Source organism: Chrysochloris asiatica, unplaced genomic scaffold (assembly GCF_000296735.1).
Source record: "Chrysochloris asiatica unplaced genomic scaffold, ChrAsi1.0 scaffold00041, whole genome shotgun sequence".
In the NCBI taxonomy this organism is placed as follows: Eukaryota; Metazoa; Chordata; class Mammalia; order Afrosoricida; family Chrysochloridae; genus Chrysochloris; species Chrysochloris asiatica.
In genome coordinates, this window is record NW_006408559.1 from 13,138,365 (window position 1) to 13,166,160 (window position 27,796).

Below are 27,796 nucleotides of genomic sequence, written 5' to 3' on the forward strand. Positions count from 1 at the left end.
AGTTCAAACAACTTTGCAGTCTGACGCATTAGCCCGCAGCACCACACCAGGACTGGATTCAGGGGTAGGAGTCTCAAATGCTTAACCTGCTGGGCTGCACAGTGAAAGGGTGAGGTTTCTAACCCTCCCAGAGGTGCTTTGAAGAAAGGTCTGGCAATCTACTTCTGAAAGCTCAGACCTTTAACAACCTTATGGAGCATTATTCTCCTCTGACACACTTGGGGGCACGACTGGCCAGGGTTAACTCAATAACAACCGGTTATTAGTTCATTTTGTTTATTGGTTCACATGTCAGGTGTTCATGTGTTCAAAAGCCTCATGCTTTGAACACCTTGTCCATTGTCACAGCCACCGGCACCTCATATCTATGCCATGAGGGGGCTACCCCGGGTGGGCCCCATATCTGTGAGACCCACTTGGCCCGCCCTGACAGAAGCCCCCTGGATATGAAGGAGGGGAGGGCAGTCATGGGGCAACCTCAATGAAAACACACAGCCGACATGGTGGGAGTTTGGTTGTCCAGAGGGGCTGAGCACTCCGTCCATCCGCGTTCTAGGTCTTGAGACCCCACAAACCCAGGGCATGTGTGGCTTGGTTGTGGGCTCTGTTGCCCTCAGACACACTGTGAGCAGAACTTGGGAGTTCTGGAAACACAGACCTGCGCCAACATCACAACCACAGGCTGGTCACATACAAACTGCGGTGTTCATCTCAAATTTGGGCACAGAGGCCTGTGTTCAAATATGAGCGTCATGCGGCCCCTTCCTATGTGTAAATGTGACTGGACTCTAAGATGTACATGTTGACTGTGAAACCTCTGCCCACATCAGCCATCAATGACCCTTCTTCTCCTCAGTTCGCCCCCCATACCAGACTTTCTACAAAGAACCACCCTCTCTCTGTTCCAGAAGTCTGGGTGTTGTTGGTTTTTTACCCCGGGTATGTTCCACACCCCTGAGTACTCCGCCCGAGTGGGATGCTCCCTAGGGACATGGTAACTTCTTTCTTTGGTGCCCCCTGGGCGTGTGAGGGAGTCTGAGGTAAGGCACATCATAGGAACCCCGTAGTATTCACTGAGGAAGGCTTTCAAAGCAGTAAGGTGACAACAAAGGGCTTTCTGTACAACGCATGACACAGAGAAACAGAAAGTTGAAAAAAAAAAAAAACGCCAGCACATTTCTGAGGAAAACTTATCTTCAGCTTTAAAGTGTTTGTCAGCGCCAGCAGAAACCCAATTTGGATCCACACAGCATCCAATGGAAAGTCACACATGAATGCATATCTAGCCGGGGCAGCCCAGGCATAGGAAAGTAAAGCAGTTAATCCGCAAGCTTCTGGAACATTCTCTCAACTGACTATACCTGGAGACATCCTGTCTACTGCTGTGTCCAGCTGGGCCAGCTTGTGAGAACCACAAGAACACAACAGGCAAGAGAAGTAAAAGGACAGCTAGGAAGACAGGACAGAGGGGCTGGCAGGTCAGGGTTGATGGTGGTTACCACAGAGTCTGGAGACCTGAACGAAACGTTGCCTGGTCCCGCACCCTCCTCATTGTAGCTGGTGTATTTGGGTCCACTGCCACATCCACTGTGTCAATCCATCTCGTTTTACTGACCAAACAGGGTGACCTTTCTAAGTGACTGGTCTTTTTTGAAAGGTGGAACTGCACGTTAGATGTTGGGCTGCTAAGTGCAAGGTCAGGAGTTCAAGCCCATAAGCCACTTCTCAGGAGAAAAATGCGGCTGTCTGATCCACTAACGATTTAATCTTGGAAGCCCTGTATCCCATGAGTCAGATTCGACATGATGGCAGTGGGTTTCTGTTTTGTTTTTATTTTTCCTGATGATGTGTCCAAAGTCAGTGAGACATCAGCTGGTGGCTAAGGCCTAAGGGGCTGTGTGGAGCTCAACATGTATATACCACAATTTACTATTCCTACTAGTTCACACCCTGCACAGAGCACCACCTCTCGTATCCGAGGCTGAGGAAATGCTGTCAGAGAGGGTGAGAGATTTGTCTGAGGCCCTGTGTCCAGCCAGACACTGACCCTCACATAAAGCTGGGTGCTGAACTCATCCTGGTTCACCTCAGGGTCGAAATCCCACAAACAGTATGAATTCTCTGGAAGTCACGAAAGGCCAGAAAACTAACAGGTCACACAAGTGCCAACCACTGAGAGGAGGAGAAGCCTGGGCAAACTGGGTCCTGGTGGAGAGAAGGGGGTGCCCTAGTAAGGGTTCTCTCAGGAGGACACCAGTGTGCCCTAGTGGAACCACCTGGAGTTGTAAGTCCCAGAGTGGACACTGGAGCCGAGGGAGGCTAGAGAGGTGGACAGAGAGTCGGGAGCAAGTGTCTCCTGTGAACAGGAAGGGGAGTTGGAGTAAGAAAGACCCAGGGTTCCTTGGAGCTGGGTGGGCTGGCGGGTGTGCAGATATGAGACATATGTGTTGTGGGGGGTGTGGAGGGGTGAGAGGGGTGTGGGTGAGTGGAGGGAAGGCTAGGAGGGACATGGAAGGGCACACACTGCTGCGGTGTGGGGGGGGGCTGGAGGGGTACATGGCTGGGAGGTGTGGGGAGCACTCAGTTTGCAGGACTCAGACCTGCAGACAAAAGGCATACGAGTGGGGGACATCAGGAGAAAACCCATCTTCTTAACAGAAGCGACGGAGAAGTGGTCCTTAACAGTTACCTGCACTGGACCCTCTTACTTCTTCTAAGGAAACAAGCCTAAAGCTCTTGCCAGGGAGGGAGGGAAGGAAGGAGGCTGGCTCTGTGCTCTGTGACCCTGGGTGAGTGGGTCAGGGTTAAGTTCTCAGTTCTCCACACCCCAGATGGGCCAAGGACTGCGCACAACCTGCTCCTCTCTCTGTCACACACATCAACACCCCTCAAGTAGGAGTTGTGTCACAGGGGAAAACTCAGAAGACCAAGTTCTCCCACATACAGGTTGGGCCAACGCTAGAGAGAGCCCTAAACACAGGGCTTGGGAATCAACTCACATGACTTAACCTTTCTGAGCTTCAGAATTCTCGGCAGTTCAGAGCCAACTGTTCCCAGCTCCCTGTTCCTAGCGGCCACTGTCCTTATTTTCAGAAGACACGTCCATGACCCACGAAGCAGCACAGAAATAGAGAAAAAGTGTGATAGCAGTATTTCCATCACCAGAGCAGCCAACTCCCCAGAGCTGTCTTCACAGTTACAGAAACGACTGTCCCTGGGCCATCCTATTCCAGAACAAAGTGACCCCTTTTACCCAAAAACAAACACAGGATGAAATGAGAGGCAAGGCTGTGCTGAGGGTTTAATATTATCAACATTTTCCTTAGAGGCCTTAGTTATTGTTAAGTGCCATCCAGATGGTTTCAACTCATAGCGACCCTTTACAGGGTTTAAACTACCAACCTTGTGATTCAAACTGACCTTGCAGTCGAGTGCTTATCCTACAGTGCCACACCAGCACTTCACTCAGAAGTAGCAGTTAAGAAATCAAATAACGTATTGCATTGGGCAAATGTTCTGCAAAGGACCTCTTTAACGTGGTAAAGAACAAAGAAGTCACTTTGAGGACTAGTATGCATTTCACCCACACCATGGTATTTTCAGTCACCTCAGATGCATGTGGACTCCTGGTGTGGCGGTGTGGGTTCATGAGCTGGATTGCAAAGTCGTTTGAACTGCAAGGTCGGTGGTTCAAGCTCACCAGTTGTTCCTCAGAAACCTTATATACACAGAGTTGCTCTGGGTCGGAACTGACTCGACAGTACTTAACAACAATAACATATGTATGTGAAAGCTGGACAATGGATAAGAAGGATTTAAATTATGCATTTAAAATTATGGTGTTGGAGAAGTATATTGAAAGAATGATGAATGGCCCAAAGAACAAAGAAATCTGTGTTGGGAGAAGAGCCGCCAGAGGCTCCTTATAAGTCAGATGGTAAGACTTCATCTTTCATACACTGGACATGTTCTCAGGAGGGACCTGTCTCTAGAGAAGCACATCTTGCTTGGTTAAGTAGAGGGTCAGCGACTAAGAGGAAGCCCCCCAGTGACAGACTGGCAGAGCAGCAGCAGCAATGGGCCCAAACACAGCAGTGATTGTGAGGTGCAGAGCCAGGCAGTGTTCCGTTCTGTTCTGTATGGAGTCATGACAAAATCAGAGCAGACTTGAAGGCACCTAACAACAACACGCATGCACTCCACACACACATATGCCTGAGTGTACACACATACCACACATACGCTAGGCTTACACCGTACATGCACACATGGACCACAGCCCTCCACAGCTTGTGCCTGAGTCGTGCACGGACGACGCCATCTTCCACACCACGTCTTCACCACACAGTTCGCTCTGGTCTCCCTCCCGTCTCAGGGTCAGAGGTCACCCCTCTCGGATGACTACTGTGTTGGGCACTCACTGCCCCTCTGACAAAGTGCAGCCCACTGCGTACTGCCGCACACCCACATTCAGGCGCTCCTTCATGAACAGTGTACTGCTGGTTGCTGGTATCTCAGGCCCCAGAGCCTGTGGGTAGTAGGGAGGCTGCAGAGGCTGGGTACAGAACCACGCTAAATACAACCAAACCCACAGGAGAAGCAACGAGCTGGGAGGAAGCGGGAGGGCGGTGTCAGTAACAAGACCGCCATCTCAGTGCTGGGAGAGCTACAAGTCCCATCTTGCTCTGTCTTCACAAAAGTTCCATGAACTCAGTATTTTTCCCTTTTAAGAGATTTTTAAAAAATGAGCCTCAGAGGTTTATGAACTTCCCTAAAGTTATACGGCTATAAAATAGCAGACTTGGATTTTAAACCCAGGTCTGTCGGCCACAGACTGTCATGATAATAAAAACTCATGACAATAATAGTAGCAGTAAAGTTGCTGTTATTGCTAAGTGTGATCAAGTCAGTTCTGACTCAGAGTGATCCTGCATAGATAGGGTTTCCAAGGAGCGGCTGGTGAGCTTGAACTGCTGACTTTGAGGTTCAAGCCGACCTTGCTGTCCAGCGCATGAACCCACAGCGCCACACCTGAAATTAACAGAAGTAATAGGAAAGCAGAAATTCATGACAGCAGAAACATTTATTGAGTGTCCCTGGGTGATAGAAACAGCTAACATGCACGGCTGCTAACAAAGTCTGGCGGTTTAAACCCACCCAAAGGTTCCTTGGAAGAAAATGTCTGGTGATCTACTTTTGAAAAAAAAACCACTGGCCAATGGAAACCCTATGGAGCACAGTTCTACCCTGACAAATGTGGGACTGGCATGTATCAGTCGCCTCAAAGGCAACGGGTCAACAGTTACTGAGATTTTGCTATGAGCTGGGCACATGGAGAACATCGTATCACGTCTTACTCTTTCCGGGACAGTGGTCACTGAACGGTGGTTTTTCTACCATGGTCTCTGCAATTCCCACCAAATGATTAAAGTCGATGTTGCTGTAAAGTGCCGTTGAGTCGATCTCGACTCATAGCGACTCTATATAGGATTCCTGAGGAGTGGCTGGTGAGCTTGAACAGCTGACCTTACAGTCCAGCTCGTTAACCAGCAAGTGTCACATGGGACAATGCAAATAGGGTGTATGGGACTCTAACACTGTGATTGGTCAGTTTTGCCATCTCAGAAGCAGGAACCATCCCAGGATCATCAAGAAAGGGCCACAAACGGAGTGCCAGATCCCTGTGTGGAAAAGTCGGGGCGGCAGAGGGAGAGGGGCAGAGGCCGACGGGGACACATGGCTGAATGGTTGACAATGAGAAGAGGCCCCCCTGAGCAGAACACTGCTGTCTTCTGGGTTGTTTCTGATCCTGAATTGCACACTTCAACTTCCCCAACAGATCCATAATCATGAGTATCGTCTGTGGGTTCTGTGTGGCCAAAGCCGTGGGTTATGAACTCCAGCATGTACAGTACCATGGGAGGAATGCTGAGGTCTGACTCCTTCACAGGAATGAGCCTTGGGGTAATGATGGGGATTCCAGTTCTTCCTTGTGAAGCTGGACGAGGTCAGACATGGCCCCCATGTCGTTTTTACAGTGACAAAGATGAAATCCACAGAAAAGCCGTGCAGAGCTGTGTAGCTCTGCAGACGCTCTGTCTGTCTCCTGCCTGTACCAGCCTCTGCTTGATGCTGGGAATTCGTTACTAACTTTCTGACAAGGTGCAATGGGACCTGACAGGTGCTGGCAGCTTCTAGGAGGAGCTGACTCAGCTGTCTTCAGGCTTACACTGAAATCTCACAGGTGGGAATCAACATTTCTGGTGAGGTGTGTGTTTTTTCCCAGGAGACTGCCGTGGGGGGTGGAGGGGGGTCAGTGACATGGGCACTAGTGTGAAACAAGAAACTGGGTAGGTGTGGGCTCTGGTGAGTAGTGTTGAGCACAGCGCTGTACAGCACAGGGGGCCACCGAGACCATCTGATCATTCGCTGGTCAGTCCACCACCCTCGTTGAATGGTGTCCGCACCACTGATGCAGCCTGGGCAACCTCCACTCTCCTCCACATGCCTGACAGACTCAACACAAAGGCACTGCCTACTTGGGGAGCCAGGCTGTCCACACCCGCAACGGAGGCAAAGTTCATTATCAGTAGCTTTAAACTCAGGTCCCCAGTGCTCAAACCCAAGGCTTAGTTAGAACTCTGAATCTATCATTCTTGAATTTCATGGCTCAAGCGGCACTAAATCAGTATTAGAACAGACTGCCTGGCCCCATCCCAAGAGCCTGCCCCAGGGGTCCTGGTGTAGGAAGCTCCCTGCACTATGCACACTGTGGAAATCACTGGTTTACCCGGTGAGTCCCAGCGCCCCAGGTGTGGGGACATGCAGTTGGTAGTGGCCCAAGTCTCTGGCCCTCGGAGACACATGTGGGTCCGTGGCATGGAGTGTGCATGTGGTGGGTATTGGGGCACAGCGGCATCCCCATGCCACACAGGGGCTCCCAAGCACAACCTGTTACTGCCACCTTCAACCCAGATATTCACACTGTGTTCTCAGGGTGTTGGGCAGAGACACTCAAACATATGGGGTGTCCCACTTCAGTGACTCTATGCTGCTGTGGTTGGGTGCTGGCACGTCTATTCTGACTGCGTCTTTCTCCTGTGAGGCCGCTGGGTGGACTTGAACTGCTGACTTTTCGGCTAGCAGCTGAGCGCTTAGCCATTACATCACCGGGGCTCCTTAATGACTGTACAGCAAAGACCATTTCCATTTTGCATAATTTTACCTTTCAGCTCAAAGCCTGAGGGATAAGTTTGAGGGAGCATGAGGCACAATGAGCCTTAAGCCAGTGGTCCAGAAACATGTGTCTCCCTTCTCGGCAGATGACAAGCTGCCCACACACATTTCTAGTGGTCTATGGGACTGAAAATTCGCTCAATATCAGGGTGAACTAGCCCCCATCCTGTGGTTTCCATGAGGAGCGGAAGATTAACTGACAAGAAGAGCAACTGTTTTCTGCACCGTGCACATCACACACCTCAGCATGACTATTGGCTATTGATCATGGGAACCAGCCTTCAGAAATGACTTTCGTGTGTTGACTTTTTTGGTGATGGCTTCTATGACTGACCTGGAGGATGGCACACTGTCCCCTGGTGGTGGGGTAGGGGTTGTGAAATTCCCAGGAGAAGATGTGACCCTGGCCACGTGGGCCCCAGACTCGGGCGTGTGACACCCCAGTGAGGGATGAGGTCAGTGAGAGCAGGGAACAGGGACCGGCTGGGGCCTGGAGCTGAGACCTCTTCACTCCATAGCAGAGCTGGGATTTGACACAAGCTTCTGAAGAGACCAGGCCCTCAGAGAGGGAGAGAGAGTCACCAAACAAAACAACAAAACAAGCTGGTCTCTTTAAGTCAATTCTGCAGTCAGAGCATGGGCCCCGCTGAAAGCTTTGAGGGGCCACGCCAACACCAGGGGACGCCTTCCCCCGCCTGTCATCTTTGGGTTCTCCCTTGATTTCTGTGTAACTACAACTGTCTCCCAGCTTCGGGGTCTCCCTCGCACCCCTCCCCCCACTGTTTCGTTCCCCCGCCCTTGACAATCTTTTTTTCTCCATTCCAATTGATTTATACCATCGTTAACTGAATGAAATGACTCCTTTGTGTGAGAATTTACAAAGGCTCCCAACCCTCTCATTTGGATTCCATCCAAGCCCCTCAAACCCACATTCAGAGCTCTCTGTTTCCAGAGCGCCTCCCCTCATCAGCATTCTTTCCCAACACACGCTTGTTCTCACCCTTCGAGGTGTCACTGTCACTGGCTCCATCCCCACAGCCCCAGACTCCCAGAATCTGAATCTCACATTACCTCGGGATTCCCCCACATTGCTTTTCCTCACAACTAGCTAGACATTTGCTGTGGCATCAATTCCAACCCCACAGAGAACTGGGTTCCATCCACAGGGTTTTCAATGGCTGAGTTTTCAGAAGGCGATCACCATGCCTTTCCTCTGAACCACCCCTGGGTGGGCTTGAACTGCCAACCTGTCAGTCAGCAGTCAAACACAGAATCCGTTGTTCCCACCACCCAGGGATGCCCCACTAACGGTCTTCAGTGGCTCAAATAGAGTCTCGATGAGAGAATCCCGAGTCTCTCAGATCAGAACCAAAGCCCTGTGCACATTTAGTCACGGGTTGCCCTTAGCCTGAAATGGCAGGCCTTCTTCCTTTTGTCCTGAGAGCAGAGCTGACCATTTAGTTGTGCCTTTTCGTTTTGTTTTCTGGTCCTCCTGAGAGTAGTTGTTAAGTGCCACTGAGTTTGTTTCAACCATAGTGACCCTCTATAGGGTTTCTGAGGCGTGGCTGGTGGGTTTGAACCACCAACCTTGTGCTTATCCAACAGTGCAACACAAGTATGGTTGTAAAAGAATAATTGACATCAACGTAGAATTCAATAAGGAAGAGGCAGGAACTACAATGATGAAGAGGACTTGCAGCTCTGTCCTTGGCTGTGAGTAAGGAGGTCCCGCTCTCCCCTGGAGGGGGTTTCCCTAGGAGAGTCTAAGACTCTCCACCTGTCCCCTCTCATTCCAGAGGTACCCCCCTGCACACATCCGGGCATCAATTATCAGTGGAACCTCAGAGAATACAGATGACTAACAGATATATAAATACAGATGACTAACAGATATATAAATACAGATAACTAACAGATATATAAATACAGATAACTAACAGATATATAAATACAGATAACGCAAGGGTCCTTCATTTGAAGGGGAGATGTGCCCACCAGACTTTAAAAAGGAAATAACCTTTATTTCCAGAAGCACGCGCGCGCACACACACACACACGCACACACACACGTGCACGCAGCTTGCCTCCGAGGACCCCACAGCAGTAAACCCACGTCCTGCAGAGTCCCCACCTGTTCATGTGCCCTACACGTCCCCACCCATGATGCTACAAGTTTTCCATCTTCCCGACTCCAGCTCAAAGTGACTGTACACAGAATGGCCTCCTGGGCCAGAGCCTCTCCCTTTTCCATCCATCTCGAGGCATCAGCTACTCCTCGCAAAACAACTGTGCTGCAAAAGCCTCCAGCACAGGCTCAGTGGTCAAGAACACATTTCCACCTCCTCAGTCTAGCACTTAAGACCTCCAGTAATCTGCCCCTGACCTATGCCTCCAGCCTTACAGGTCCTCTGCTCTGGAAGGCAGTGTCCTGTTCGTGGCCAGCCCTGACTTCAGTCACATGGGCCCCTGTTTCTGCACCACCCATGAAGACCTGCCCCACTTCCAGTGCCCGGTCATCCCTGCCAGCTCTGAACAGCTCCACTCTCAGCTGGCTCCGAGAGGTCATTCCCATGTACACATGTCCAGGTTCCCAACTAAACTAAAGTCACTTGAGGCAGCAATTGTAGGCGCGCAACTCCATCGCACCTGCCGGGGAGAAGGCACCATGGCACGTTGGCGCTCTGTCTCTCCTGGCTGTCTCCCTGCCCGTGGTCTTACCTGTAATATCTGGACTGCAGGTAGGTGGAGCACACAGCCTTGGACACATGACTGGCAGAGCCGAAGTCTATGACCTTGACCCTGTAGGGCTGTCGGGATGGATCCACCAGCATGATGTTCTCAGGTTTGAGGTCCGCGTGGATGAGACCCAGGCTCTTCAGCTTCATCAGGGCCGTGGCCACCTGCTGGAGGACGGGGCGGATGTACTTGAGGGGCAACGGGCTGAACTTGTTCTGCTTCAGAAAGTCATAGAGGTTCTGCTCTAGCATCTCGAAGACCAAGCACGTGTGGTTCTTGTGTTGGAAACACTCGTAGGCCCGGACGAAGTTGTAGTCATCCGCGCTCTCTGTGCTTAGGCGGGCTAGGATGCTCACTTCAATCTGGCCCTGCCGGGCGTAAGACGGGTGATTCTTCAGGATCTTGATGGCCACAATCTCGTTGGTGCCCCGCTTCCAGCACTTGACCACCTGCCCAAACGTCCCCCGACCCAGGAACTCGAGGACCTCGTACGTGTTAGTCATGGAACACAGCACCTCATGCTGAACCAGCTGATAATCGCCCTCGCTGTTGGAGCCGCTGTTTTTGGAGGTGGCAGTTGATGTGGTGGCTACGGTGGCCCCGCTGGCATTGTTCTGAATCATGGGTGGGTGCTCTTCGATGATCTGCACGCTGCTTGTGGTCTCGACCTCCTCGCTCTTACGCTTGAGCCCACATTTTTGGTAGGTGTCAAGGAGGCTCACGGTGCTTCGACGCATGAGGTTGTGTGGCCCCCCGAGGACCTGCCCAGTGACCGAGGTGCTGTTGGCTGATGTGACGACGATGTGCCCGGTGCTGCCTGGGAAGATGACAGTCTGCTCGTAAGGTAGGCTTGGGTTGGGGATGGGCAAGGAGGTGCTGACGGTTGCGGTGGCTGGCTGCGATGGCGGTATATTCTTGCTCTGGTTGTAGACTTTGCTGTGGGAGCCGTACCCAGTCATGTCCCAGTTGGAACTAGGCTCGACTTTCAACTTCTTCACACTACAGAAGGCACTTGATTGAAGGGTGGGAGGGGAGAAAACTTGCACATGTGAGGCCATACCTACAAGAAAAGGAGAGGGAAGCATGAACATCTTCCTGGTTGCCATCACAGGCTTCATGCAACAGATGCGGTTTGGCTTTGTTCAGCAGCCTGACAGGAGACAATACCTTCCTCCCACCTCAACACAAAGGAGCTCTGGTAGCGTAGTGGTTACGAATCGGGCTGCAAACTGCAAGGTCAGCAGTTCGAATCTACCAGCTGTTCTGCGGGAGAAAGATGAAGCTTTCTTCTCCCGTAAAGATTTACAGCCTCGGAAACCCTGTACAGGGTCGCTATGAGTCGGAACCGACTCCACGGCACATAACAACAACAACGTAAACACAGGGTCAGAACACAGTCCACTGAGACAATGTCCCACATCTTAATTTGGTGAGTTGCTACCAGGAGATGGGAGCTTGTGAGTAGCCATCTAAGGTGGTTTCTCCTGGTCCGGAGTGAAGAATAGTGAAGAAAGTCAAAGACAGATGGAGCAGTCCAATGAACTAACGGAGCCCTGCAAACCTCAGTCTCCACCACCCTGAGACCAGAAGAACTGGATGGTGCCCAGCTACCAAAACCTACCGCTCTGAAAAGGAGTACACATCATTAGAGGGTCCTGGACAGAATGGGAGGGAAATATGGAACAAAGCTCAAAATCCCCCCAAAACACCAGGCTTACTGGTCAGTCAGACACTGCTGAAACCCCAAGACCATGGCCCTTAGTCACCCTTTAAGCCTGAGACTAAACTCATCCCCCACCCCCCTGGCTCCATTTCCAGCCAAACACCAGACAGTTCTAGAAGGTGAACACTAACATTAGGGAGACACACACTCCTTAGAACGATCAGCCATTTGAGATCGAAAGGGCAGCATTACCCAAGGGCAAACTTCACAAGAGTTAGGAGAGAAGGAGGAATGGAAACGGTAAACTGAGAGTTACCGGGGTGAGTGGTGTTGCATGTGGGGACTGCCATCAGTGATGTGACAGCAAATGTGTACGAACGGTTTAATGGAAAATGGATTTGCTCCAGAGCCTTCACCCAATTTGCAATAAAAAGTTAAAAATAGACTTTCTTTTAAAAAACGTTTTCCTGTGAATTGAGTGAGGGTTTACAGAGCCATTCAACAATTCGGACACATTTTGTTTCACCTTAATGACTGCAGTCCTCTTAATGTAACCTCACTTAACCCACTTCCTCCTTGTTTCCTGTTCTCAGTCCTCCTTCCAGACTTGGTCCTTAGGTAAATGCTGCCCTTTTGATCTCAGATGGCTGCCTATTTTAAGGTCTGCGCACTTTTGTTTTTAAAGCAAAGGACAGTGAGTCCCCAAATTCATTTTCCTCCCTGCACAGGCTCCCCTATTATCACCATGGTGCATTCCTGTGGTGCATTAGTTACAATGGGTGACCCCATATAGACACACTGCTGGAAACTAGAGCCCACAGTTCACAGAAGGGCTCCCTCTGCACTTTTCTAAGAGTTTTGACAAATGTGTGAAGGTACGTGCCCACCATGAAAGTACCATGCAGAACAGCCTTACCACCCCACCCTTCAGATGCCCTGCGTTCCACCTACTCACCACTCCTTGACCCTCCCTAAACCCCTGCCAAACACTGCTAGCTATATTTTGGCTTTTTCCCAAATCTATCATCGAAATCACAAAGTACATATGTGGGGAGTCTTTACAGACTGGCTGGCGCTGAGGATGAGCACCAAAGTCCGTGGGAGAGAGATGAGGCTTTCCGCTCCCGAAAAGATTTACAGCCTGCAAAAACCCTACAGAGGGTTGATAGGACTCGGAATTGGCTCGGTGGTATTGAGTCTTTTGCTTAGCGGTAGTCACTGGCGGTTCCTCTACATCATTCTGCAGTATGACAGCACATTTCTTTGACTCACTTAAGACGACGCCCCATAGTTCATGACTGAAGGACAATCTTGGGTGTTCACCATTTACTTTTCAGTTAGCAATTAGTTTATGACAGACCCTGATTCTTCCTCAGTTCCCACTGGGTTGTATTCTATCTACTAAGACTGAGGACCCTGCCAGCTGGTCCAGCTACCTGCTGTGTTCTTAGTCACCCCTACATCAGGACAGCCACATCCCATCCCATAACCCGTTCCTCCCAAACCTCACACCTGCTGGATTATGGGTGGACCCAAATTCCCCCTGCCCTACTTGTTAAGTGCTGCTGAGTCAGTTCCAACTCTTAGCAATCTTGTACAGGGTTTCTGAGGAGCAGCTGATAGGTTTAAATTGCTGACCCCGTAGTTAGCAGCCCAGTGCTTACTCTATACCAGGACTCCTGGTCCCGTTATATGACTTCTGTGGGGTTGAAGGGATTCACATGTGATTTCATTTAGACCACCCAAAACATTTTAGCAAGCAGCCCTGGTGGCCCAGCGGTTAAGCACTCAGCTTCTTACTGAGAGGTTTGAACCCAACAGCCACTCAAGAGAAAGATGTACCAATCAGCTTCCACGAAGATGCATCAAATAGCTTCCACGAAGAGGCACCAATCAGCTTCCACGAAGATGCACCAATCAGCTTCCACGAAGAGGCACCAATCAGCTTCCATGAAGATTATTGCCTTGGAAAACTTATGGGACCATTCTACTCAGCACTACATGGTTAGCTTTTCGTTTAAAACATTCTATTAGCCTTCTGTTCATCACCAAGCATTTACTGTCCTCTTGCTGCGTCATCCTTCCCAGTTTTCTCTCAAACCCCTGCATCATTCACTATGCCCTGCTCATCCATCTTTCAATTTCTCCATGTAATAAGGAGCTCTGGTAGCATAGTGGTTACGAATCAGGCTGCAAACCTCAAGGTCAGCAGTTCAAAACTACTAGCTGTTCTGCGGGAGAAAGTTGAGGCTTTCTGTTCTGGTAAAACACAGCCTCAGAAACCTTGTATAGGGTCGCTGAGTCAGAATTGACTCCACGGCACATAACCACCAACTTCCACCAATATGGACTCCTGGTGTGGCGCTGTGGCTCAGCACCGGACTGTGAACCACAAGGTCAGCAGTTCAAACCCACCAACCCGCTCCTCAGAAACCCTATACAGGGTCACTACAAGTCAGATTTGACCTGACAGCACTTATAACAATAATCGGATCTAAGTCCCTAAAAAAATAGGGCCAAACCAGCTACCATTGAGTCGACTCCATCCTATATGTGTCAGAGAAGAACCATGCTCCATAGGTTTTCAGTGGTTGGTTTTTTTGGGAAGTGGTCATTTTGAGGGGAAGTAGATTGCCATGCCATTCTACTGAGGAACCTGTGGGTGACCTTGAATCATCAAGTTTTTGGCTAGCAGTCAAGTATATTTATGCCACTATATCACTTGGTTGTGCCACTTTTGTGCCATTCAAGTCCTGAAATCAAAAACAAATGTATTGCCACTGAGTCAATTTTGACTCCTAGAGACCCTATACGAGATACTTAGTAACTTACTGGTCTTCTGCCTTCACGTGCATGCCAGTTTGGAAGGCGAGAGTGAGAACCATGTGCCCTCTTCTTAGCTTTTACCTTCTCCCCTCTGATCAATGTTTTTTGCTCCTTTTTCCTCAAAGCTCACTCTTTAATCAACCCATCCCCCTACCCCCGGCCATACAAACAATAAAGATGCATTCTTACAGGTTAAAAAAAGAAACTAAGCTTTTCTTCCACAGAAACCTTGGGCAGGTGGCTCGAACCACCAACCTACAGGTTAGCAGTAGACGCAAACCCCTCGTGCCACTCAAGCTCCTTTAAGTGACTTCCTAACTGCCGAATCCAATGGCCTCTCTCCAGCCTGTTCTCCTTGACCTCTGTGCAGCATCTGATACTGCAGACCACAACTTTCTTCTTGAATCCGCGCGGCCTCTCACTATCTGAGTGTACACCCTGGGCTCTGGCGACTCTCTTTCCTCTTCTCTTAACAGCCTGGCACTCCCAACGCCGTGCCTCTCTGCTCTCTCCAGAAGACATCATCCTTTCAGACACTTTTAGTGGTCACCTCTGTGCAGACTTCCCCATAAGTTTGTCACAAGCCTGGCCCTTCTCAGACGTCCCAGCACTCTCTCTCTCTGCCTCCTGCCACAGTATCACACAGGCTTCCAAGGCTGAGCTCTGCTTCTCCTAAAAATCTAGCCATTTCACCCTCTAGCGTTAACATGAAATATTTTTCTAGTTAGCTGGTTCCCAAACCCTGGATTTACCTTTTCTTCTTCATCTGTGCCTCCATGGCCATGAAGATGCTAAATCTTACTAATGTCTCCCTCCCTCAAAATATTCTTGTGCCCGCTTGTTTATTTTTCTTCTTCCAGCCACGTCGGAACCCTATACAGGGTCACTATGAATCGGAACGGACTCAACAGCATACCACCACCACCACTCATTGTTTCTAGGAGTCCTGGTGGCAATGTGGGTTAAGAAGTGGACTGCTAGCCGAAAGGTCGGTGGTTTGAACCATGGAAGAAAGAGAGGTTGTCTGCGTTAGTGAAGATTTACTGCCTCATAGACTCTGGTAGCATAGTGGTTACGAATTGGGCTGTGAACCTTAAAGGTCAGCGGTTCGAGACTACCAGCCGCTCCGCGGGAGAAAGATGAGACTTTCTACTCCCGTAAAGATTTACACCCTCGGAAACCCTGTACAGGGTCTCTATCGGTCAGAACTGACTCGACGGCACTTAACAACAAGACCCTGTATAGCAGTTCCATCCTATAGGGTTGTTAGACGTCGTAATCTACTAGATGGTAGTTGTTTAGTTTTGGATTTTATTCATTGTTTCTAGAAAAGTCTTTTACTTCCCACCTGCACACTCTTCTTACCACCCACTTCTGGCATGCGTTCACTACTTCTTCAACTTATCCAAAGGCTATATGTACCCCAGTACCTTCTCCCCTTATAAAAGCATGACTGAGCTTTGTCTTCGGAACACAATTTATGTCCAAAGTAAAACGACCTCAGGCTGCATAACCGAGGAGGTAGAGGAGAGTGGATGGGACCAAACAATAGAGGCTGGGGTTCAAGAAGTAGGAGGGACCCCAGGGTTCAGCTTGGGATTCAGAGATGGAACCAGTCGCCACTAGGGGGATCTGGGAAGGGAAAAGGCTAAGATGTGAGTCCAGAGGAATTCCCATGTTTTCTGATGCCTGGCTCCCCAACCTCAAGCGAGTCCTACAGCTTTGGGATTGTAGCCATGCTGGGAGATTTGGTGCAGTGCCCCAACACGGAGCCAGGACACATGGAGGGGACACCTGCCTACACTGACCACCATCAGCTCCGGGGATGTGTCCTGGCTTTGTCCCTCGCTCTGGAACACACCAGGACCACAGGCCTCTCTGATCCTCCTTGTCATATAGACCAAGATTTCTATTGTCCTCTCCGAATAGGGCTGCTAACCTCCGGGTCAGCAGTTCGAAACTACCAGCTGTTCTGTGGGAGAAAGATGAGGCTTTCTGCTTCCCAGCCTGGGAAACCCTGTACAGGGTCACTATGGGTTAGAACCGACTCCACAGCACATAACAACAACAACCCCATTCAGGCCCTCCCTCTCACCAACCACTCTGACCCACGGTGGTCACTCTCAACCCTCCATTCCTGTAGCACTGGCTGCCTGTGTAGCCACAAACTGCCTCTCTGCCATCTAAGATCCTGAATTATTTGTTTTTTTGTGCTGAGGTCCTGTTTCCATAACTAGGTTATGGTCTGAGGGCAAGGGCTACAGAACACACGTGGAGCCTCTTGGTGTTTTCCTTGGCATGAGGCCATGTTCACCAGCCACAGTCCGGTGCACAGCGGATGGGCTAAGCAACAATTCTCACTAACAGGCCTCACTCTGGAGATTAGAGAAATGTCTGCCAACACTTATTCACTCACACCAAGACCGTTTGAGAACCAAAGCAGAGGTCAGGTACCCCTGTCCTGGGTTCCACAGTTGGGATCTGTCTACAAGTCAGCCTCCTGGGGGAGCCCAGCACCTGCTCAGAGCCCACCTGGACCTGACTCTGTGGCTCTGCCAGCATCATCCTGAATCCCAGTCCCGACCTGTGTACGGGGTTACATTTCTGCATCAGCCCTTTCCCTGATGAGACTGTTTCAACAGAATCTCTACCTTTAACCTTCCTACTGCTCAGTGTCTCAAGCCAAACTCCCCTCCTTCTGTAATCCACTGCTGTCGACTTGATTTCAATAACTCTGTAGGGTTTCTAAGGCTGCCATCTGTACGGAAGTAGACGGCCACATTTTTCTCCCCACAGAGCAACTGGCTGGTGGGCTCGAACCACCGACATTTTGGTGAGCAGTCAAGCTATGTCACCCACCAGGTCTCCTTTCCTAATTCTCAGAAAAGGGCTTTTCAATATTCATCAGTACTAATAACATCTCCATATTGTTTGAGACGCTGTATATAAAAGACTCTGGTGTGGCGCTGTAAGATCAGCACTGCACTGCAAACCACAAGGTTGACAGTTCAAACCCAACAGCTGCTCCTGGAAACCCGACACAGGGTCGCTATGAGTCTGAACCGACTCTATGGCACTTAACAGCAACAAGCAGTATAAAAAGGACCAATTCCGTGCCTTTCAGTACCTCAGCCACTAAGAGACGGGGTGAAGTAAGTCTCTCCATCCTCCCTTCGTATTGGTCTTGCCCGTGATGTTTCAATCCTTACGGAGGTCAGGAGAGGCCGGACAAGAATACGCTGCTTATCCAGAAAGGAAGTGAGACTGTTTTCACGGTTCCAGAAAGCTCTTGCTGAGAAGGCCAGGGTATTGAGTGGAATTTTACAGAGGGTAGGAGGGTGCCTTATGACTTATTTGTTATTGGGATGACGGCCAAGGGTCATGAAATTGTGGCAATTGTCACACTGGTTGCCTCTGGGAACAGATGTCCAGGCTCAGAGAGGGGCCCTGTATGCCTGGAGACATTCTGCCTCTTTACTGGCCACTCGGCCACTCCTGGTAAGATCAACTGTCATCATTCCAAGAACTGGACCCAATTCCCTATACAGCTGTTTCGTCCATATTCTGTAGCAAAGGCAAAACACCCAAAGAAGATGCAGTGAAAGAAAGTTTTTGTTGTCGTTGTTAAGTGCCGTCGAATTGGTTCCGACTCATTTTGGAGACTGTAAATTTGTTTTTTGTTTTTTTTTTAAGTTTTTATTGTGAATTGAGTGAAAGTTTACAGGGCAGATCATCAGTTTTACATTCAACAAATCATATACTTTGTTTAATTACAATGATTATAATCCCTTCTATGTACCATCAGTTAACAGTATTTCTATTCATTTTCGTTCTCTCTCTCTCTGTCTTTTTTTAAACACTCAGGCATATATAATAATTTATACCACCATAGGACACACATTCTGCAAGCCTGCCTCCTGGCTGCCAGCTCTCAGTCCCTCTCTTTCCATGACTCTAGAGTCCTCACTCAGCTGCTCCCTCTCTCCAGGAGGCTATTAAATCTTTATGGAAGCAGGCAGGTTCATCTTCCTCCTGAGGAGTGGCTGGTGGGCTTGAACCACCGACCTTGTGCTTCGTAGTCCAGTGTTGATCCTACAGTGCCACAGTACTCTTTCATAATAATAATTACATTTTTTTTCTAACCTTCAAAATATAGTTACAAGGGGAAAAAAAAAAAAACCCTGTTGGTGAGTATGTGGCTTAACCTTAAAATAATCTTATGGGCAGGCAATCACCACACTTATGAGGGGGCTTCAAAAAGTTCACGGAATAATTCCATTTTGCCACCACCTTTTTTGAAGTCCCTCATATTTATTTACAAGGAGTCCTGGTGTGGCACTGTGGGATAATGCACTGGACCGCAAGGTTGGTTAGAACCCGCAAGGTCAGTGGTTCAAGCTCATCAGCCACTCTTCAGAAACCCTATACAGGGTCATTATGAGTTGGAACCGACTCCGCGACACTTAATAATGACAACATATTTACCCATGTTTCTCTGAGTAATTTTTACTGTAAAAAACTTCCTGATTAGTGTAGCTCTTAATGTTATGTTTATTCAGATGCCTAAGGCTGGAGTGGGGTGGGTGGGGGTCTCCTTGTGAAAATCCACATCTCCCAGTGTTCCCATATCTTCTCTCCGCACCGGTGTCCAGGCTCAAGGACGGACGGCTTTCCTGAGCGCTGCCTCCTGTCTGACCCATGGGGGTCCCCAGCAGCTTGTGAAGTCATTGTTCCCCTTCCTATCTGACTCTTGCCCTAACTCTTAGGCTGACAGCCCATTATAGACAACACAACTGTGTGTGTGTGCACCTGTGTGTACTGGAGGAGTCTGAAGGACCTTGTTGTTGTTGTTAGGTGCCATCGAGTCAGTACCGACTCATAGTGACCTTATGCACAGCAGACAGAAACACTGCCTGATCCTGGGCCAATCTCACTACTGTTGCCACACTTGAGTCCACTGATATCACCACCTGGCCAATCCATCTCATTGGGGGGTCTTCCTCTTTTTCTCTGACCATCCACCTTACTAAACATGAGATCCTTTTCCAGCGACTGGTCCCTCCTGACAATATGTCCAAAATATGAGAGACGAAGTCTGGCCATCCTGGCTTCCAAGGAGCACTCTGGCTGCACTTCTTCCAGAATGGATCTGTTGGTTCTTTTGGCAGCCCATGGCACTTTCAATATTCTCCTCCAACCTTGAGCTTTTGGTTAGCAGCTGGGTATTTTAACCACTGCACCACCAGGGCTCCTTCAGTTGTAAGACATCATTCGTTATTACCACGAAAACCAAAAGTGCCTCTTTGTGGCCAAATCAAATCCAGGTGTCCCAGGCATGTAGGGTATATTTTGACCATCGGGCACACTCAAGGCAGAGATGGCCCTAACCTCCATTTTGACTACTTTATTAAAAGACTCACTTTTTAAATTATTATTATTATTATTTTTACTACTATTTACAAATACGATAAGTCTGCATTTTAAAAACGTCTGCCTCCTAGCCTTTGTTATCCACACCGTTTACATCCATAAAAATGCTACCACACCCGGTTTCCACTCCTAGGCCTCAGAATTCTCAAAACGCCTTCTGCTTCTGCACGTTTTAATGTTGTGGGAAGCTAGGACAGTCCCAGTCCCTGTTGGGACAACTCAGTTCATAAGAGGACCCCCCCACCCCTGTCCCAACTTATCAAGTTCAGGTTTTTATATGATAAACCAAAAATCCAACTAAACTCACTGCCTTCGAGTCAATTCGGACTCACAGCAACCCGTTAGAAGGTTTCCGAGAACGTAAGTCTTTATGGGAGCAGAAAGTCTCCTTTTTTTCCCTTCAAAGTGGTTGGTGGATTCAAACTGCTGACTCTGCAGTAGTAGCTCAGTGCATAACCCACTACACTACCAGGGCTCCTGTTATCTGACAGTTGTTAAGTCAGTTCTGACTCACAATGACCCTGTATAGGGTATCCCAGGAGCCTCTGGTGAGTCTGGTCTTGCAGTTTAAACTGACCTTGAGGTAGAGTGCTTGTCCTATGGCGCCATACTAGGACTTCTTTTATAGGATAAAGGGGAGAAAATTAGTCCCTGGTTCCAGAAAGTTCAAACCAATCCATGATTCTATGTACCTCTTTGTTTTCCTCATTTAATGAGACATTCATCTTTCTAGAGGGAAGGAAAAAATTTCCACCTAAGAAAACAGGAAACCAAAAACTTTAAATGCGTCTTCTTAGGGTTTAGTTGGTTTTTTGGTTTATCATATAAACATCAACTTGATATTTATGAAGATTGGCTCACTCAGCACATTTTCCCCACTTATTTGCTTGGTTTCAGATTCACCACAACTTTATATATCCCGAGATGAGCTGAAAAATTTCCTCAGTGCCGAGGATATATCCTTCCCATTTCACTCCGCACATTATCTACTCGAAGGCCAGACCCTGGTGAGACCACAGAATGAGTCAGGGGGCAACTAGGATTAAAAAAAAAAAAATCCACAGGAAAAAAACCATTTCAAATGACTCTGGTTTCACTGGACTTGACGTTGTATCAAGTACAAGAGTTAGGCCATTTCATCCGTACCAAGGGGCTTCAGAAAGTTCGTGGAAAAACGGGACGAAAAAAATTATGGGGTTTTCCCAGGAACTTTTTAAAGCCCCCTCATACATAAGGTTCAATTTTGGTTTGTCAGAAGCCTTATTAAAGGGAAAAGAAGCAGGAACTCTTAATTTTAAGACGCATCTCCCTCCACCGGCCCTTTCCTAAAGTCCTTTGGACACGCATTTCTTTGACAGAAGCTGCAGATTTGTAGGTGGTACAAAGTGTAGTTTGCTAAATGCTAATTCTTTCGACATGTTCTGGGGAAGGACATCATGCTTGGTAAAATGGGGGAGGGTCAAGAAAAGGGAGGAAGACCCATTCCCAACAAGACAGATTGACACAGTGGCAGTAACAATGGGTTCATAGGGTCGCTATGAGTCAGAACCCACTTAATGACACCTCACCAAAAACTACACTAACCAAAAGGCTGACAGATCGAAAGGCCTGCTGGTCTGCTTCGGCACACATAGGGATCACCAAAGGTCAGCATCAACTCAACAGCAACAAGTAACAGAGTGTGTGTGTGTGTGTGTGTATGTTTAATAATAAAGAACTCAAAGAAAGGATTAATTCCCCATATTTAATAGAATGTTGTCCCTGTCTTATAAGAGAGGCTTCAAAAAATTCAGAAAAATGGAATTGAAAGATAATGGACTTTTTCCAAATACTTTTCAAAGCCCCCTCATATATTACAGGAGTCCTGGGGTGGTGCTTATGGGGTTAATACACTGGACTGTAATTAGTCAATTTGAATTGAAAGATCAGTGGTTCGAGCTCACCAGCAGCTCCTTGGAAACCCTATACAGGGTTGCTATGGATCGGAACCAACTCGACAGCACTTAACAACAACAACAACAGCATATATTACATAGTACACACATGTTATTTTTAAGTGTGGTCGAGTTGGTTCCGACTTACAGCAACCCTGTACATAAAATAATAGAATATATAAAACTTAACTGTTATTTCCAAGGTCAACACCTATAAATGTGTCTGAATGGACCTCTCTAAACACCTTTGTTGTTATTGTGTGTCGTTGAGTCGGTTCCAACTCATAGCGATCAGGTATAGGGTTTCCAAGGAGTGGCTGGTAAGCTTGAACCACCAACATTGTGGTTCAAACCGACCTTACAGTCCAGCACATTAACCCACAGGGCCACACACCAGGACTCCTAGAAGGTGAATCTTTACATGGGTAATCCTGCATAAAACTCCAAGTTTGACACATCAGAGAGTTAGAGGGTATTAGAAAACAAGCTGTTCATTGATATGCCGAATAATACCTTAATGACAATTATCCTGTTTATGGGAGCGTGGTAGCTCTGTTCGATAAATCCTGGACTGTGAACCACAAGGTGGGTGTTTTGAGCCCACCAGCCACCCCTCGGGATAAAAGATGAAGCTTTCTGCTCTTACAAAGATGTACAGCTTCGGAAACCCTATATAGTGAGTTAGAACTGAGTCGACGGAACTTGACAGCAACATCATCAAAGTTTATACTTCACAAGAGCTGCAAAGATCACCTTAGGGTGGCCCATTTCTGATTGATGAGTTTCCAAAACAGTGAGACTTTCACATTTGTTTCCAACCAGTCTCTCCCCCACTCGCTGTGAGATGTTCAGTGTGCAGCATCGCTCTCCAGCATACCGCTCCGGATCAGCCACAAGCTCTGCAGAATTCTTTTGTCAACTGTGACAATACCAACAGGATTGAAGGCAGCCCCGGCATTCAAAAGAAATACATTTCAAATAAAATCAGTCATTAAATCCGCAGGCAGGGGCACAACAGAAAACACACAGAAGACACGATTCTGCCCCTGAAGGAGCCTAAAATCTCGCAGGCTTGCCAAGTTCAATGCAGAAGAGTAACTGGAGACTCTATACAACCTAAGAGATTTGAAGTTGTCCAATTCCACCGGGAGGTGTCCAGAAGTGGGAACTTTTTACAGAGTAGCAAGACCTGAGGTGGGACTAGAAAGGTGGGAGGTCTTTTGAAAGGCAGAGGGCAGGTAACAGGATGTAGGTAAATGGGTTCACAAGGCTCATGGCGGGAGGGTGGGGTGTGTGTGCACAGGCTCCGCAGTCTCTGGCCTCAGAAACATGTCCACAGCAGTACAAGGTAACAAACACCGAACCCTTAAACGCCAACAGACACTATGTACACTAGCAAGTTGCGTATCCAGAAAAGCCATCTTCTAATTACATCTGCCTTCTAGAGGCAATTTCTAAGTGTTGTTGTTGTTAAGTGCCATTGAGTGGGTTCTGACTCACAACGATGCTAAGCCACTGACCTTGTGGTCCAGCACATTAACCCACAGCGGCACAGAGAAGCTGTGTGAGGCCCCCCACTAAAACACCCCCTATTCCCTCCTTCAGCTCTCACTAGGCCTACCTGACTCATACCTTTAATGCCCGTTTGGTGGTGGTGGAGTTAGGTTGCCCTCTAGTCCATTTAGGGACCCCATGTGATGCAGCAGAACTGCCCTATAGGGGTTTCTGTACTATAATCTTAAGAGAGTAGATCAAGAAGTCTTCTCCCAACGTCGCTGGGTGGGCTTGAACTGCTAACCTTGTGGCTGAAAGCCAAGTGCTTAAACATTGTGCCACCGGGTTCCTTCACAACAAGCATTGGGACTTCGTGATGGGGTCTGTGGTCCATGTTGGTATTTTCCCTGTCTTACAGGCAGAAAAGTGAGTTTGGGGAGATGACAACACTTGTACCAGGTCACTTTGCTGGGAAGTAGCAAGGCTGGGATGTGAGCAAAATGAAGTCATTGACAACTTCAATGTTTTCTCCATTGATATGGGTGTTGTTTATTGGTCCAGTGGTGAGGATTTTTGTTTTCTTTACATTGAGATGCAACCCATACTGAAGACTGTGGTCTCTGATCTTCATCAAACTATTTGAAGTCCTCTTCGTTTTCAGCAAGCAAGGTTGTATCATCTGCATATCACAGGTTGTTAATGAGTCTTTCTCCAATACTGATGCCAAGTTTTTCTTCATATAACCCAGCTTATCAGATTATTTGTTCAGCATACAGATTGAATAAATATGGTGAAAGAATACAACCCAGGCGCACACCTTTCCTAAGTTTAAACCATTCAGTATTTCCTTGTTCTGTTCAAACTGCCACCTCTTGGTCTATGTACAGGTTCCTCAAGAGGACAATTAAGTGTTCCAGAGTACTCATACTTTGCAATGTTGTCCATAGCTTGTCATGATCCACACAATCGAAAGCCTTTGCATAGTCAATAAAGCACAGACAAACATCTTTCTGGTATTCTCTGCTCTCAGCCAAGATCCATCTGACGTCAACAATGATATCCCTCATTCCACATCCTCTTCTGAATCCGGCTTGAACCTCTGAAAGTTTTCTGCCAATGTATGGTTGCGTCAGTTTTTGGATTACCTTTAGTAAAACTTTATTCGCATGGGATATCGATGATATTGTCTGATGATTTCCGCATTCCGTTGGGTCACCTCACTTTGGAATTCACTAATCTATGCTCCCAGGGAGTAGCTGGTGGGTTCAAACCTACTAATCTATGTCAAGAAATTTGGAAGACAACTAACTACCTGACCAATTGACTGGAAGAGATTTGTGTTCGTACCCATTCCAAAGAGTGGGAGGTCTCTTACACTTTGAAAACTACCACTTAAAATTGTTTAAAATGAGTAAGTTTGTCTCTGTAAAGAGGTGGTAGAGCTTCACTTATTTGACTCAATGGTAGAGCTTCACTTATCTGGCCCAGTGGACCCAGCACTGGCCTTGAGTAAGAGGATCCAGGCTAAGGGACCTTGAGAAGGTCACCTAACCAATCGGAAGGTTGTCACCTAGACTAAGGAGAAAGGAAGTAGCAGAAATCAGACTTTGCAAAGAAAAAAAGGCCAGCCTCACCAGCAGATGAGATGTGAGGATGAAGGAGAAAGAATCACATACGCCCAGGATTAGAAGGAGGAGGACGGGTACCTGGCAAGCAGGAATTGATGTGAAAGGGTTTGTCTTGGGCATTGATTTCAACCAGCTGAAATACAAGCACTAAATGTCAGGAGTCATTAATAGTCTCCAGTTCCTCTGTGTTGGCTGCATCCTGACTGAAGACAAACCCACTTTCGAAATAGCGTAGAAATGAACAGGATGGGCTAATCTTGGGCAGAGTTGACCGGATGGAGATTAAGTAAGAGTTGCTGGCTGAGACAGCAGAGACCAGCTGGAAGACCTCAATCAGGGACCGAATCGTGTGGTTGTCCTCCATACGGTGATCAGATGTATTTATTCTACATTTGTGATGTGCTGTAAATCGTAACCTCTGTATGTTAGCTGGGAAACGTGGTGGTTCTATAGAAAAAGTATCTGTACTGTGAATCACAAGGTTGGCAGTCCGAGCTCACCAACTGCTCAGTGGGAGAAATGTATATGCTGCTGTCTGCCCCCACAAAGATTTACAGCCTCAGGAATCCTAAACAGGGCTGCTACAAGTGGGAACCGACTTGATGGCATTTAACATGAAACATGTGAGTGAGGTTAGGAAGGAGTCCTGGTAGCATAGTGGTTTATGCATCGGGCTGCTGACTCCAAGGTCAGCAGTTCGAACCCACCAGCTGCTCCACGGGAGAAAGCTGAGGCAATCTGATTTATAGTCTCGGAGGCCAGAGGGGCAATTCTACTCTAATGGATGTGATGGTAGTGGGTTATATGTGAGTGAGGCAGGATTGGTGGTGTTAAGTATCCACTGAGTCAGTTTCAACCCATACTGACCCTGTATAAGGTTTCTGAGGAGCATCTGGTGGGTTTGAACTGATGACCTTGTGGTTCAAACTGACCTTCCTGCAGCACCACACCAGGACTCCATGGCAGTGGGTTATGTGAGTGAGGCAGGGTTAAGGTAGAAGGTATGTTGAGTCAGTCTGACAAGAGGGTGTGACTCAAGTCTCACTGTTCCCCAAGTGGCCTTACTGATGTCACCAACCTTCCTCATCAAGTCATGCCCTTGCTTGAGGAGAGAGAAGGGAGCAGAGAATGTGGGGTCTGAGTACCACTAAGAAGGGTCAGGCTCTGAGAGTCCCCTTTGGATCCAATGAGAACCTCCCAGGCCCAGGGGGAGATCGAAGCCAAGACACATGGCAATCTCTGAGGGACACTGGGCCCACAGGTGTGGAAAGGTGACAAGGACCTGTCCCCAGAGTCAACAGAAATAGGAAGCCTTCCCCTAGAACCGGTGCCCTGAATTCGGACCCCTAAACTGTGACAGAATAAAGTTCTGTTTCTTAAAGCCACCCCCTGTGGTATTTCTGTTACAGTAGAGCTAAGTAATGAAGACAAGCTGCATCCTGGGTAGATTTTATTTTGGTGTCAGTAACAACAAGGAGATGCTCTATAGGAACCCGAGACAAAACCAGGGCAGGAAAATAGTCCCTGAGGGAGAAGATGTCGTCAACCCTGGATGGAAGTGAGTCTGTGTGAGTAAGACAGCTTCCCAGGAGAGGTGCAGAGCAGATGGTAAATACGGTAATCCTTGGGGACTCACAGCTATCCTTGGGGGGTTCACAGAAGTTGTAAGGAGGCCAGTATGAGTCACAGAAAAGTCAAGGGTTAGATGATAATAAAACACAATGAAGGGGAGGATCCAGGAGCATAAAAAGAGAGAAAAAGCTACAGGGCCTTACCAGGAAAAGGCCAAGAGCCCTTTTTCCCCTTGAGGTGAGGAGGAGAGCAAGCAGGGTTGTTTTTCTGGGAAGAGGATGAGATGAGCCTCTTGTTGTTCTGAGGAATGTGATTTTCTTAAGAGCTTTCAAAATCTTTTATGTCACTTTCGTACCTCTGAAAATTCTGCCAAAATCCATGTTTCTTCAACTAATGACATCATTTTTTTCTGACCGTGACAGTTAATGTTTCATGTCCACTTGACGAGGCTAGAACTCTCAGTGGTTTAGCAGTGAAGATGGAGCCATGCCCGACAATGAGATCCAATCTAAAGTCATCACTTTCATGGTGAGACCTGCCGTGAGCAGCCAATCAACTAAAAGGAAGTTTCCTTGGGGGTGTAAAGGTGAGAGCAGTGAGCAGAGAGAGGGACCTACTCACGCCAAGACAGAAGCCAGGAGTGGAGCGCACCCTCTGTGCCCGAGGTCCCTGCACTGTGAAGCTTCCAGATCCAGGGGAAGATGGATGCTACGATGCATGAGGATCTCCAAGGACCACTGGGCCTAAAGATGCTGAAAGGAGACAAGGACTCTTCCCCAGAGCTGGTTTGTAGCTTCCTAAACGCTGAGAGAATAAATTCTGTTCATCAAAGCCACCCCGTGTGGTATTTCTGCCATAGCCGTGCCAGATAGAGAATGAAGACATTTACTTATAGACTCCACTGAGACCTCTATATTTGGTACGGTCCACACATCATCGTTCCCAAGCTGACAGATAACCACTGTCAATGAATTGGTTCTGACTCACAGTGACCCTGAAAGGCAGAGCAGAACCACCCATAGGGCTCCCAAGCCTGTAAATCTTTACGGAAACAGACTGCCAAATCTTTTTCCAGTGGAGCAGCCGGTGGATTTGAACCACCCACCTCTCAGTTAGCAGCTGAGTGCTTAGCCACTGTGCCACCAGGGATCCTCCCCTTGGTTACATTTTAGCCGCAGAGAAGCTTTTTCAGTCCTGGGCCTGCCATTATTTGAAGATGCCTTCTTGTATGCTTTGCAAATCTCTGTTGACCAGGTGTGGTGCTGTAGGATAAGCGC

At 48.2% G+C, this 27,796-nt stretch overlaps 1 protein-coding gene across 2 annotated transcripts in view; it reads right to left on the minus strand.

Moving 5' to 3' along the window:
* HIPK2 (homeodomain interacting protein kinase 2) overlaps positions 1-27,796 on the minus strand; it is a 165,883-nt gene that overhangs the window by 81,857 nt on the left and 56,230 nt on the right. For both annotated transcript variants that reach the window (XM_006861171.1, XM_006861170.1), the window contains exon 2: positions 9,955-11,032. In XM_006861171.1, coding sequence (XP_006861233.1) covers positions 9,955-11,032 — 1,078 coding nt within the window. The remainder of the gene's footprint in view (positions 1-9,954; positions 11,033-27,796) is intronic.